General features: G+C 45.5%; 1 protein-coding gene across 2 annotated transcripts in view; it reads left to right on the top strand.

Annotated features, from left to right (window-relative positions):
* SRSF10 (serine and arginine rich splicing factor 10) overlaps positions 1-14218 on the top strand; it is a 44564-nt gene extending 30346 nt beyond the window's left edge. Inside the window, exons 3-6 of one of the 2 annotated variants that reach the window (XM_033954510.1) lie at positions 10010-10113; positions 10224-10386; positions 11447-11500; positions 12167-14218. In XM_033954510.1, the coding sequence (XP_033810401.1) occupies positions 10010-10113; positions 10224-10386; positions 11447-11500; positions 12167-12482 (637 nt within the window). In that variant the 3' untranslated portion in view covers positions 12483-14218. Of the gene's footprint in view, positions 1-10009; positions 10114-10223; positions 10387-11446; positions 11509-12166 lie in introns of both variants that reach the window. The other variant, XM_033954511.1, reaches the window with a different exon arrangement.
* Positions 14219-14470: the final 252 nt, after the last annotated feature.

The following is a 14470-nucleotide window of genomic DNA, read 5'->3' as shown; positions in this document are numbered from 1 at the left end:
GCTAGCTTTGCAGTTCACCTTACTGGCTTCCTGCCAACCTTGCTCCTATTTCTGCCACCTGCCACCTTGCTCTGACTTCTCTAAACTTTGACTTGTAAATGTAATTTTTAAAGAAGCAGTACCAGATAATTTCCTCAAAATATTAATTATAGTGTCTGGATTCTAATTTTTTTCTTTGTGGACTTTACGTATAGATCTCCCCTTTTTTTTTTGTTTTTTGCCTTTCAATTTGTTTTGACTACTTTGGAAATAGAAAAGTATATACTCTGTTATCCCAGGACAAGCAGGCAGCATATTCTCTACATGTGGGTGACGTCATCCACGGAGCCCTGTCACGGACAGCTTTTCAAGCAAACTTGATTGAAGATCTCAAAGTTTGCTAGTGCTGCACCACGCATGCATGTGCCTTCCCGCTCCACTAGAGGGCGTGTCTCCTTGTGGTCTTCAATTCTTAGTTTTCCACGGAGCCAGAAAGCCCTGTCTCTCATCTCTGCGTTCTAATTGCCTTTCTTGCACCGCGGCTTCTTTATTTTCACTTTGGGAATTGCTGTGCGGTATTTTGTACTTTTTTTTCTCCGCTCGTATGTCTTTTCTTTTTCGTTTTTGGTGACTGGGGGATCCTGGTTCGCCTTGACCACCTGGCCTCACGTGGCCGCGGCCTTTCTTTTACCTTATGTCCTGGCCTCTTAACCGGGTTTAAGAAGTGTACGCAGTGCGGTCGGGTAATTTCCATCACAGACCTGCACCGCTGGTGTATCTTGTGCCTGGGTGCTGATCACCCTAATAATAATAATAATAATAACAGTTTATATACCGCAGTACCGTTAAGTTCTATGCGGTTTACAAAAGATTAGTGAAGTACAAGTTGAGAGACACGTGGGATCTATTCACAGAGAAAGGTAGGGGAGGGTCATTGGGGTGGGCAGACTAGATGGGCCGTGGCCCTTATCTGCCGTCTATTTCTATGTTTCTATGAACTTAAGGGATGGGAGAACAAGAGGGGGATAGGGCAGGAGAACCGTTATAGATGGGAAAGAGAGGAACGGGTCAGCTGTCTAGGTACTTCAGGAACAGGTGAGTTTTGAGGCGCTTCCCGAACACCTCGTAAGTGGTGGAAGGAGTTGTTCTAGAAGTGGGAAGAATTGTTCTAGATCTTTACCCCATAAAGCTGCTTGATGTGAGAGAAGGTGTCCATAGTGGTTTTTTTTAGTTTACAACCTCTAACCGGGGAAGAAACGAAATGCAAGTGGGAGCTTCTCTTGTGTCTGTTGGCTGAGAAGGAGAAGAGGTCAGTTATGTATTTAGGGGCTAGACCGTAAAGAACTTTAAAGCAAAGGCAGGCGAACTTAAACTGTTGCGCTACCCTTCAGCCTCGGGTTCTTCGGTGGCGGCGGGCCAGAATTGTGGAGTTCTTCGCCATGGAGGCTGACCCCTCTTCGGCCCCGGTCTTGGCTTCGACGTCGGCCTCGAAGATCACGGTCCCCGGCAAGTCTCCTTCGACCTCGAAGGCCTCGGTGAAGTCTCCTCTTCCTCCTTCAGGTTCAGTTGCACAAGAAGCCACCCTCGGAGTCTCTGGCCATCCAGGCGGTGAGTGTAGTCACGCCGGCCTCGACGAAACCTCCTAAGACCTCTAAGCGTGCCTCCACCATGCGGGAATACTCTTCCTCAAGGTTGCCCTCGGTGGAGTACACTGCAGCACCTGTCGGATCCAACTTGGTCTCGGTGTCCATGTTTGAGGATATGCTGAAGGCTATTATCTCCTCGCAGCTCTCCTCGGCTTTGGCCCAGCTTGCCCTGACCTCGACCTCGCTTGTTGCGGAGCAGCCTGAGCATCGCCCCGAGGTTCTCGAGGCAAGGTGCGTCGGTCTTCGCGCATGTCTTCGACTGATTCCTCTCCTCTTCTATCGAGGCATGCTTCTCTCGCTGCCCGACCTCAGTCGCGGCACTGGTCGAGGCGTCTGTCCCCTTCGTCCCGGAGGCCTACGAAGAAGCCCAGGGATTCTTCCCCGAGGCGGGGTAGGTCCCCGGGCCCTCGTACTACGGGGTCCCTCAAGCCCTCGGTCTCCCGTGCAGTCTCGGGTTTTGCATCGTGAGGCCCCAGTGTCGGGGGGGTTCTGGCTCTTTTTCCCCAATGCTTATCTTCATCCCAGGGCTCTCTGGGGCGGCTTCATCGGGCCTCGGCACCCCGGCGCAGTACTCCAGGGAGGCTTCTCCCTCCTTTTCTGCTGCCTTGCAGTCTCGCTCGGCCTACCCCATTGAGGGGCAGTCTCAGAGCCGACCTTCTTCCTTCACCAGGTTCGTGCAGGACATGGGGAAGGCGTTGCATTTGGACCTCCAGTCTGATTCCAGGTACACCAAGGAATTCCTGGAGGAGATGGAACTTCCCCATCCTCCTAAGGAATCCTTGCGGCTCCCCCTGAGTCTGTTGCAACAGACTTTTATTCAAAACTTGGAGACTCCTTATGCTATCCCGGCCATTCCATCTAAAATGGAGTCTCGGTAGAATCAGAAAATAATATTAAATATTGAACTAAGGCAGACTTGCCCGATCTGTGTCTGTATATGGCCGTTTGGTGGAGGATGGGCTGGGGAGGGCTTCAATGGCTGGGAGGGTATAGATGGGCTGGAGTAAGTCTTAACAGAGTTTTCGGCAGTTGGAACCCAAGCACAGTACCAGGTAGAGCTTGGATTCTTGCCCAGAAATAGCTAAGAAGAAAAAAAATTAAAAAAAATAAAAAATTTAAATTGAATCAGGTTGGGCAGACTGGATGGACCATTCAGGTCTTTATCTGCAGTCATCTACTATGTTACTATGTTACCGGACGGTCCCCTGTAAGGGGTTTGAGAAGGCTCAGCTGTCCCACCAGTCTTTGGTGATGGAGTCTTCCCTCAAGAAGTCTCACCCTTCCAAGGTCTACGCTGCGGTTCTGCCGGGCCGGGAAGGCTGGACTATGGATAAGTTTGGCAGACGCCTGTACCAAAATTCCATGATGGCTAACAGGGTCTTGAACTATAACTTTACTTTCACGTCCTATTTGAAGCAGTGCATTAAGTCTCTGCCGTCTTTCCAGGATGATTTGCCGGTCTATCACCGTGCTGAGTTTCGCCGGCTTGTGGATGCTCTTTCGCAGATTCGGCTTTATATATTTCAGGCCTCATATGATGCCTTTGAACTTTCTTCCAGGGTTTCAGCCTTTGCGGTAGCCATGCGTCACCTAGCTTGGCTCCGCATCGTAGATATAGACCCGAACCTGCAGGACTGGTTGGCGAATCTTCTGTGCTTGGGTAACGAGCTGTTAGATGATTCCATTGGGGCCGCCACCAAACGCCTCTGAACATGAGCGCTCCTTTGCCTCCTTGGTCCGGGCCAAGGCGAAGCCCGCTCCGCCCAAGTCTTATAGGTTGCCTCCCTGGCGCTATCCGCAGAAATCAACGCCGGTGTTTTCTAGGCCTCCGCCTCGGCGCCAACAGCAGCAGAGGGCTCCTAAGCTTCAGACCCCTGCAACGACCAAGCCGGTGCCGTCTTTTTGATTGTCCCGGCGGGAGGGGGCTGGCCCCCTCCACCCTTTTTCTCTTCCTATCGGGGGCCGTCTCCACGCCTTCTCTCACCACTGGGCGCTGATCACTGCGGACGCTTGTGTCCTCTCCGTCGTCAGAGAGGGGTATTCCCTTGCCACCGGACAGGCCCCCAGGAGAGTCTCTTTCCAACAGGGCGCAGCTTCCCCTGCTTCTCCAGGAGGCTCAGGTCTCCTTCACCTTCGGGCGGTGGAGGAGGTCCCCCTTTGTCAGCGGGACTCCGGATTTTAATCCCGGTACTTTCTGGTTCCCAAAAAGACCAGGGACCTCCGCCCTATCCTGGATCTTCGGAAGATGAACAAGTTCCTGGTGAGGGAGAGATTCCGTATGCTCTCTCTTCCCACTTTGTATCCTTTGATGGACGAGGGGGCCTGGTTGTGTTCCTTCGACCTGAAGGAGGCCTACACTCGTGTTCTTATCCACCCGGCCTCCAGAAGGTTCCTTTGTTTTCAGGTAGGAGACCTTCATCTACAATATCGGGTCCTCTGTTTGGGCTCACTTCGTCCCCATGGGTCTCCACGAAGTGCTTCGTAGTGGTGGCGGCATCCTTTCGGTCGCGAGGACTTCAGGTTTTCCCGTATCTCGATGACTGGCTTACCAAAGCCCCGTCGAGGGAGGGGGTTATTTCAGCGACCCGTCAGACTATTATCTTCCTTCAGTGTCTAGGCTTCGAGGTCAACTTCCCAAAGTCACAGTTGTACCCATCTCAGTCCCTGCAGTTCATTGGGGCCGTGCTGGACACGGTTCACCTCTGTTCGTTTCTGCCCCAGCCTCGGCAGGCCGCCCTCATACGGCTCAGTCGGCTGGTCTCCCTGAGGGCTTCGGTTTCGGCCAAGCAAATGATGATCCTCTTGGGGCACATGGCCTCCACCGTTCATGAGATGCCCTTCGCCAGGTTGCACCTTCACGTCCCTCAGTGGACCCTGGCGTCTCAGTGGAGACAGAATTGGGAACCCGCTTTGCAGCACATTGCGGTGACTCCCTCCTTGAAACACTCACTCCGTTGGTGGACTAGCTCTTCCAATCTTTCCAGGGGTTTGCTCTTTCTCGTGCCCCTGCCTCAAAAGGTTCTGACGACGGACTTCTCGACGTACGCCTGGGGGGCGCACCTCAACGGCCTTCGGACTCAGGGTGTTTGGTCGAGTGCAGACAGTCGCTGTCACATCAATCTTCTGGAGCTCCTGGCCGTTTACAATGCCGTGGTGGCTTTTCGTCATTTGCTTCAGGATCAGGTGGTCCTAGTGCGCACGGACAACCAGATGGCGATGTATTATGTGAACAAGCAAGGGGGTACGGATTCCCTGTCTCTCTGCAGGGAAGCTCTTCGGCTTTGGGAGTGTGCTTTGCACCACAACATCTTCCTTCAGGCGGTTTACATCCAGGGCGAACTGAATTGCCTGGCGGACAGGTTGAGTCGCCTTCTTCAGCTGCACGAATGGTCGCTCCATGCCTCTGGGGGACACCGCAGATAGATCTGTTCGCTTCGCCCCCTCAATCGCAAGTTGCCTCGCTTCTGCTCCAGGATTTACTCCCCAGATCGTATCGAGGCAGATGCTTTCCTTCTGAATTGGACGGGCAGGTTCCTCTTTGCATTTCCTCCCTTTCCTCTAATTTTGAAAACTCTCGTGCACCTCAAGTCGGTACGCGCCACCATGATTTTGTTAGCTCCTTGGTGGCCCCGGCAGCCGTGGTTCTCCCTGCTCCTCCAACTCAGTGTCAGGGAACCTCTACTTCTGCCTGTTTTTCCTTCTCTGCTGTCTCAGTCGGGATTTGCTACTGCATCCCAACCTGCAGTCTCTGCACTTGACGGCTTGGTTCCTTTCCACCTGACTCCTTCCTTTGAGTTTTCTCAGTCGGTGTGGGATGTCCTGGAAGCTTCTCGGAAGGCTTCTACTAGACTGTGTTATTCCCAGAAGTGGACTAGATTTGCCACGTGGTGTGCTTCCCACCGCTTAGAGCCTCTGTCTGCCTCCTTGTTCTCAGTACTGGATTATTTGCTTCATTTATCTCGGTCTGGCCTCAAGACGAATTATATTTGAGACCATCTCAGTGCGATTGCTGCCTTTCACCTTGATGGGAAATCGCTCTCGGTCCACCCGCTGGTTTCTCGCTTCATGAGGGGCCTCTTGAATGTCCATCCTCCTTTCAAGCCTCCCCCTGTGGTTTGGAATCTGAATGTGGTTCTCGCTCAACTGATGAAGCCTCCCTTTGAGCCCATTGATAAGGCTCCTCTGAAGTTCCTTACTTGGAAAGTGGTGTTCCTGATTGCTCTCACGTCTGCTCGCAGAGTCAGTGAGCTGCAGGCTCTGGTTGCGGACCCACCTTTTACTGTCTTCCATCACGACAAGGTGGTCCTGCGTACTCATCCTAAGTTCTTGCCTAAGGTAGTTTCGGACTTCCATCTTAATCAGTCTATTGTCCTTCCGGTGTTTTTTCTTAAGCCCTACTCTCATCCAGGAGAGGTAGCGCTTCATACTCTTGACTGTAAGAGGGCGTTGGCTTTTTATATCCAACGGACCCAGTCTTATCGGAAGGTTAATAAGAACATAAGAAGTTGCCTCCACTGGGTCAGACCAGAGGTCCATCTCGCCCAGCGGTCCGCTCCCGCGGCGGCCCATCAGGTCCGCGACCTGTGAAGTGGTTTCTGACCACTTCTATAACCTACCTCAAGTTCTATCTGTACCCCTCTATCCCCTTTTCCTCCAGGAACCTATCCAAACCCTCCTTGAACCTCTGTACAGATTTCTGGCCTATCACATCCTCCGGAAGCGCGTTCCATGTGTCCACCACCCTCTGGGTAAAAAAGAACTTCCTAGCATTTGTTCTAAACCTGTCCCCCTTCAATTTCTCCGAGTGACCCCTAGTGTTTGTGGCTCCCCTCAGTTTGAAGAATCTGTCCCTATTCACTTTCTCTATGCCCTTTAGGATTTTGAAGGTTTCTATCATGTCCCCTCTAAGTCTCCTTTTCTCCAGGGAGAACAGCCCCAGCATTTTTAACCTGTCAGCGTATGAAAAATTTTCCATACCTTTTATCAGTTTAGTTGCCCTCCTCTGCACTCCCTCTAGTACCGCCATGTCCTTCTTGAGGTACGGCGACCAGTATTGAACACAGTACTCCAGGTGCGGGCGCACCATTGCACGATACAGCGGCATGATGACTTCTTTCGTCCTGGTTGTGATACCTTTTTTGATGATGCCCAGCATTCTGTTTGCTTTCTTTGAGGCTGTCGCACACTGCGCCGATGGTTTCAGTGATGTGTCGACCATCACCCCCAGGTCCCTCTCAAGGTTACTCACCCCTAGCAGTGTTCCCCCCATTTTGTAGCTGAACATCGGGTTCTTTTTCCCTACATGCATGACCTTGCATTTCTCTACGTTAAAACTCATTTGCCACTTTTTTGCCCAGTCTTCCAGTCTCGTTAGGTCCCTTTGCAGGTCTTCACAGTCTTCCGTGTTTCTAACCCTGCTGCAGAGTTTGGTGTCATCAGCAAATTTGATAACCTCACATTTTGTCCCCGTCTCCAGATTGTTAATAAATATATTGAACAGTAGGTTGTTCAACTTTTCTTGTCCTTTGATCCTAATCGGTAGGGGCATCCTGTCTTCAAGCGCACCTTGTCAAACTGGTTAGCTGCTTGTATTTCCTTCTGCTATGCTCAGGCTGGTCTCTCGCTGCCCGGTCGGGTCATGGGGCATAAAGTCCGGGTGATGGCAGCGTCTGTCGCTTTCTTCAGATCTACGCCTATTGAGATCTGCAAGGCCGCCACTTGGTTTTCGGTTCATACCTTCACCTCTCACTACTGTCTGGATGCTTTTTCCAGACGCGACAGCCAGTTTGGCCAGTCGGTTTTGCGTAATCTGTTCTCCTAAATTGCCAACTCTCCCACCGTCCCCTTTGGTTAGTTTAGAGGTCACCCACATGTAGAGAATATGCTGCCTGCTTGTCCTAGATAAAGCACAGTTACTTACCGTAACATGTGTTATCCAGGGACAGCAGGCAGATATTCTCGCAACCCTCCCACCTCCCCGGGTTGGCTTCTTTGCTAGCTATCTGAACTGAAGACCACGAGGAGGAGACACGCCCTCTAGTGGAGCGGGAAGGCACACGCATGTGTGGTGCAGCACTAGCAAACTTTAAGATCTTCAATCAAGTTTGCTTGAAAAGCTGTCCGCGACGGGGCTCTGTGGATGACGTCGTCCACATGTAGAGAATATCTGCCTGCTGTCCCTGGATAACCCCTTTTATGGTAGGTAACTATGCTTTATGGTCCCAGCTGCTAATTTTAAAGCTCTGTTGTTTATTGTCCCTCCAGACCATCGCAGACGGATGGTTTACGTTCCTCTGCCAGCACATGGAGACTGAAAACACACTGAATTTTTACAATACAATGGGCTGTGCAGTCCCTCCATAGAATTAGTCTGTTCTCAGTCTCCAGCAGGTAGAGTAGTAAACCTATGCAGTCTTCTTTTAGGCCTTGGCAGGTTCTGTTGGAAAGATTAGGCAGTGGCCTTTTTGTCTGCCCCTGTTTTCTGGTTGGACTGAGCTGGGGTCCCTTGGGACCATTGCCACTTTGGGGGTGTCAACACTTGGATGATCGAGTCCCTCCCCCCGTTTCCCCAATTTTCTTTAGAGGCGCCTCAACTGTACACCTTGCTAATGTCCGGCAAAGACTACAGTTTTGAGTGCCTGTGGGGTCTGCTTTTATTTAAAGTTTCCTTACAAAAAAAACAGACTAGAGGTAATGCTTTTCTATCTGTACTTGTTTGCAGGGCTGTGTTCATTCATAAATTTTTTTTTTTTTTTTTTTTTTTTTTTCATCCCATTCAACTTCCGGTTTCATTGAGCTTGCCTGGCAGTTAACAATGAGCACTTCTCGCAGATCCAAAGAAGTGCTGTCTGTTCTCACTGAGGGCTTAATGTGGCTGGCCTCCATTGTTTTTGTTCATTGCTGGAAGAGAATCCCTCGCTAGCTTTGGAGTTGGCCGGCTCAAGGGTTTCCTCAGTGGTCGTGAAGGGTGCATCGGCCGTGGGAAGGCCCGAGGTTCCCTAACCGCTGACGGTGATGGGGATTCCCCAGCCAGGGGGGGGGGGGGGGAGACCGGGTTTCCCTTCTTCAAGCCTCTTCAGTGCCCTCAGCCTCAGTTATGCCTTTTTCGGTGGGGTTTTTCTTCTTTGTTGGGAAAATCTGCCTTTTTGGCTTAGTCTTCTCAGGAGCTCCCCCCCTCCCCCTCCCTCTAGATTAGAGGGGCAGGAATAGGTCTTGCAGGCCTCTTCCTCTGCTGGGGAGTGTGACTCTGGCCCACTCGGAGGTTCCCCCCCAGATTTTATTCTCGCAATGTACAAGGCATATTTCATGCACACGGCTGGTGGCCCTGTCTCCTCTTCAGTGGCTTCAGCCTTGGGGGAGGGGGTCATCTTTGTCAGCACCTCCTCCACCTCTTCCCAAGCAGCAGTGTGTTTTGAGGGAGGATGATGTGTTCCTGGATGATGATTGTCACGTGATGAAGACCTAGGGGTCTCAGACCTGTAGGACCATCTTGGGGGGGAGGGGGGGCAGATGATGTAGGGTCTGGTGATCCTGGTGGAGGGGTCCGTGTGGCCAAGACAGGACGGAGTAGACATCTCTCCTGCCTCTTTATATTTGTTCCGGGGGAGGGGGGGTAGCGGCACACTGTTGTTAGTTTTTTTTTTTATGGGGTAGATATTGTGCCTGTGTAACACACATATAACATCAGTGCTCAAAGAAAAAATATGGCCGACTTGTAGGTAATCTTGGGCCCTTAGCAGTCATCACTAGATTTAAGGCATGCCCTAGCGAAGTTATATGTTTTAATATTAATAACCTAATTTTAATACTAATGAGGTAATTTGCATGACAGAAAGTGCATGGAAAAGCAAGCGGTTGAGCCGTTGTGTACATCGAGTTGGCAAATTAGGCCATCACTAAACAGATTGGTTTAGTGACAATCGGAGTTTAGTGCATCCAAGCCATAATCTTTGCGCTCATTTCATATGTAAAATGAATTTGGCAGTTGGGATTTAATTGTGAATTAGTAAAGAGTTTGCTGGTACTGCTACTTTAAATAATAATCATTATATTACATTAGTGATTTCTATTCCGCCTGTGCCTTGCGGTTCTAAGCGGATTACATTAGAAGATATCTGGACATATCCAGGAGAATTACATGACAAAAAGAAAGCATATTTCAGGTTACAATAGAGAATAAACATTCAGGTTACAAAAGAGAGTTACATAACGTTGAAGGAAGCAGGTTTCTGGTTACAAATGGAGGTTACATGTTGAGGTTTCTGAAGTTTTGAGATGTTGAGGATAATCCTTTGCATTATATACAAAAATATTGGCTAGAATATCCATTCATGCTTTAGTTTTTAAACTCCTGAAAATTTGCCAAGCACCTTAACAGTTGGCACATTTGAAGATGTTCGTGATGCTGAAGATGCCCTCCATAATTTGGATAAGAAGTGGATTTGTGGCCGCCAGATTGAAATCCAGTTTGCCCAGGGTGACCGAAAAAGTAAGTGACCACTTGATACAGTTGAGCATCAGAAAATAGTTTGTCAACTCTTTAAAATGTGTGTGCGCAATGTTTGACAATGGTTTTTAAGTATTACTGCTTTTCCACAGCACCAAATCAAATGAAAGCCAAGGAAGGGAGAAGTGTATATGGCTCTTCTCGTTATGATGACTATGATAGATATGGGCGATCAAGAAGCCGAAGCTATGAGAGACGACGATCTAGGAGTCGTTCCTTTGAACAAGACTACAGACGATCCTATAGCCCTAGAAAGTAAGTATATGATTTCCTTTTGTTTTCATTGGAGAGGAAAGTACTTATTGCATTCTGTAAGTCCCGTTAAGTAGAAAATATGGTGTAAGTCTTTTAAAAGTTTAATGGTAGATCTGTATCAATTAGAAGTGTCTATTTGTATACATTTGCATATAATATGTATAAAATATCAGTGTAAATTTGTATTAAACCCTTCAATTTATCTCAAAACCTAAAACATTGCAGCATTTGTGAAAGATTGAATTTTTTCCTGCATTTTCTCCTTTTTACTTACTGATCTTCCTCATCATATTATATACACTACAATCTCTCTACTCCTAAATGTGCGCACCTCCCACAATTCTCTTTCCATTTTTGCCCCTTCATTCACGGATATGAATACATTTTACCACTTGCCATAATGGACATGCTGCTGCTTAGCAAAGGGTTAAATTATTTGAATGGAAACTAAAGGGAAAAAATGCTGCAAGATTTTACAAGCATATAAACAGGAGCTTTTGGAGATGTTTTATTATGATTTCTCTTAACACTGTATGAAATTGGAAGTCATTTTGTTATGGTATATAATGATATTTTTATGTTCATTCTGCTATTAACCTGAGATCCTAAGCACTTTTTCATGTCCTTATGGTAAGATCATCTCTGGCCTCTTGAATGGGTAGAATGCACGCTCTTAAGATTATGCTCTTTCTTGAAGGATAAAATTTGAAAAATCTTAACAAAACTGTAATATAACATAATGTTTGATTCCATGCTGTTTGTCACTTGTTAAAAGCATTGTACAATATAAAATGAGCAGTTCCAAGTATAAAGAAGTAAAATCATTTAAAATCACAAATGTGTGAGGGACTAAATGAAAATTAACATTTTCTACTCTAGCTTGTCAAGACACTTTTGGGCAGTGCCCTGTGCTGGACTGTTTTTAGTAGTAAAAGCTTGCTAGTTTGAAATTTTGGGAGGATAATGAGTATGTTAGATCATTTTGCAACTGCAGTTGATCAGAAATGCAAATTATTGTCAAAGTGTAACAGTATACATTTGCTGTGATTTTTAATTTTAGCAGTCGACCTTCTGGACGACCCAGGCATAGTAGAAGCCATTCTGACAATGACCGGTAAAAATGTTACGTTTTGCTTTTTTCTGTTCTGGGGCAGTTTGAGAACTTGGGCATTTTCTGTTAAATGCTGATACAAAGGTATGGGGCAATCCAAATGACACACTGAAATAATTTGAAATCCTCTTGCTGAAGGGTTTAGTTCTGATCAAAGATAAGTAATTTTACCACAAGTTTTAAAAAATAGTGGATTAGTAGTCTTGTGGTTAGAGCAGCAAACTGAAAACCAGGGAAGCAAGGGTTTAAATCCTGCTGTTTCCACAAATTCTTGTGATCTCAAGCAAGTTTTGGTTTGGATATAAACGTAAATTGTAAGTCCTCTGGGGGCAGAGAAATATTGTCCCTGAATTGTAATTTGCCTTGAGCATGGATTAGAAAAGCAAGCAATCAAATCCTAAGGACAGAGGGTCTCATTGTCTGTCTGTGTATTACTCAGCATCTGCTTACAGGAAGCTGTGAAGTGTTTTACAGGGGTACACAAGCTGTTTGTGAAACCTGCAACATAAATCAAACAAAAAGAAACTTATTGATGAGTGATGGGAGACCAGCTGGAGAGCTGCTCTAATCACTAGGTAGCACAGAGCATGGCTTTAGGTGTATACCTTTTTCCTTTGTATGAGTAAAATTAGCTATGTTTGATATTTTTTCATTCCCTGGTTTCCACAGGTTCAGCCGACGCAATCGATCTTATTCGAGATCAAAATCCAATTCAAGATCACGATCCAAGTCCTATCCAAAGAAAGAGATGAAAGCAAAGTCGCGTTCTGGCTCTCGCTCCCGCTCCAAGCCCAGAGGAGCAGCAAAAAATGATTCTAAGGCGCATTATAAAGGCAGTTCAAGATATGAAAAAGAATCAAGAAAAAAAGACACACAAAGATCTAAATCACGATCACGATCCCAATCTAGGTCTAGATCCAGATCTGTATCTAGATCTAAATCCAGATCAAGATCTTGGACTAGTCACAAGTCCAGTGGCCACTGACTCTTTCCTTGTGTGTTTGGCATGCATAATTCACTTACACACAGTTCAGTTATTAAAATTAATGGCACTGATGTTCCAACAGGTTTTTTTTCTCTTGTCCTTTCCCCAGTGTGGTTACAAATTAAATAAAGAGTTGACACCACTGAGGTGAATTTCTGGTCATTAAAGTCCAGGGACACCTTTAGTTGTGGCATGTTGTGTATTTTTCCTGTAACTTTTTTTTTTTTTTTTACTTTCTTTTAAAAGCTTAAGATATTGGTGATTACTTTTTTAGATAACCATATGTTGCAACATAGTTCTACAATTTGTATGTATATAATATTTCCACATAATCAGTAAAACTTTGGGTAGAAAGTGGTTAAATTATTTCTAGATGTTAACTACTAATTTAGATTTTTTAAAGTACATTGTATTAATATTTTGAAATATGGGCAGTTTCTGTATGAACAGAATACTGACAGCTTTGAAACCTATAGTGTTAGTGTGCAGCTTATGCATTTGAAGGGGGTAGATCTGTTTCCACATTTGTTCTTGGACAGCTGTGAGTTACAAAGAAAGGACACTGTTCTTAGGAGGTCACTGCCTTTGATTGCTACCCATAATTGGGGTGGAGGGGTTGGAAGCCAAAGAATAAGACCTAAAGAATTCAAAGTGTAAGCAAATTTTTGGTGGCTAGTAAGTGCATTTAAATGTATACTTCTTACTCTGTTTCTTTTATTTTTCTTTAATAGCTCAGTTTGCTAGTTTAGTATGAAAAGTTGTGTGTTTGTTTTTTCTTTTACATTTATATACAATCATCCATGTTCTGTGGAAGTCAACTATTTAAATTGTGGTACTAGTGACCTGCATACTCAGTTGGGTATGATAACAATGCTCTTTCTTAACCAACTTTTTTTCCATGTAAAAATCTAGAAGCTTGTTTTTTTGAACTGCGAAATCAGGCAAGCCTTAGTCATTTCATTTTTCTGCAGTTATATTACTTAAGTTTACATAAACTGGCACTTGAAGGGCTTATTTAAAATTATCTATTTGACCATACAGTTAAATATAAAATTTAAATTGAGACCTCAATGCTTTACATTTCTATCCATATCTGCCTGTTTTGTGCTCTATAGATTTGATACAAAAACTTCATGAGTATTTCCTTGTAATGTCAAGTGTTAAATATAAGATACTTTCTTAAATCTAGACTGCCTCACATAAGCTTGAAATGCCCCTGTTTTCCTGTTGTTAAAAAAAAATAATATAGCAAGAGGTATGAACCTGGCAAAAATTTGTATAACCATCAGTTTGGTCCTGACTTTGCCAGTAGTAATTTAGATATAGCCTGCAGGAAAGTGAGTTTTAAACATTAGGTATAAAATGTCCAGTTATGGGGCTCAGTAAAGAACCTTTGTATACTTGATGTGGGTTTTTTTGTTTGTTTGTTTTGTTTTTTCCTTGGCAGTAAATTCATGTTTTTGCTATGCAATTACATAATTTCCTTTTCTTAGGTTTCCCTTGATGTTAGAAGTACTTAAAACTAGCAGTAGAGTGCAGTTCTAGCAGAGGCAAAGGACGTTGTGGGATTGAACTTTTTATTTCCTTTCTTATAGAAACTTGTGTAAAAAAAAAAAGAAAAATATTTTTATATGTTCTTTTTAACAAATACTGGGTATCTACCTTCAAACATCCAAATGTCCTGATCAGAATAAGCTGAAATCCCAACTCAGTCTTGTTTTCTGCTTGCTGTAAATTTAGCAAACAGGCTACAATAAAGTGAAGAAAAAAATCTGATGGGCTTCATTTTTGCTGTCTACCAATATTGACCATGTAATGAAATACTATAAACCTCAGATTGGCTGTTGATATTTTTATATACAGTAAAAATCTCAATAGATCAGGTAATGGCTGTATGTGTTTTTTGGGGAGGGGGTTATGTTGTTGATTTTACATTTTAAAAATAAAAGTTAATGAAAATGGAGAAGAATGGTGTTTAAGATAATAGT

The sequence above is a fragment of the Geotrypetes seraphini genome, chromosome 8 (genome assembly GCF_902459505.1).
Source record: "Geotrypetes seraphini chromosome 8, aGeoSer1.1, whole genome shotgun sequence".
Classification (NCBI taxonomy): Eukaryota; Metazoa; Chordata; class Amphibia; order Gymnophiona; family Dermophiidae; genus Geotrypetes; species Geotrypetes seraphini.
This window is presented reverse-complemented; position numbering and strand designations above follow the sequence as displayed.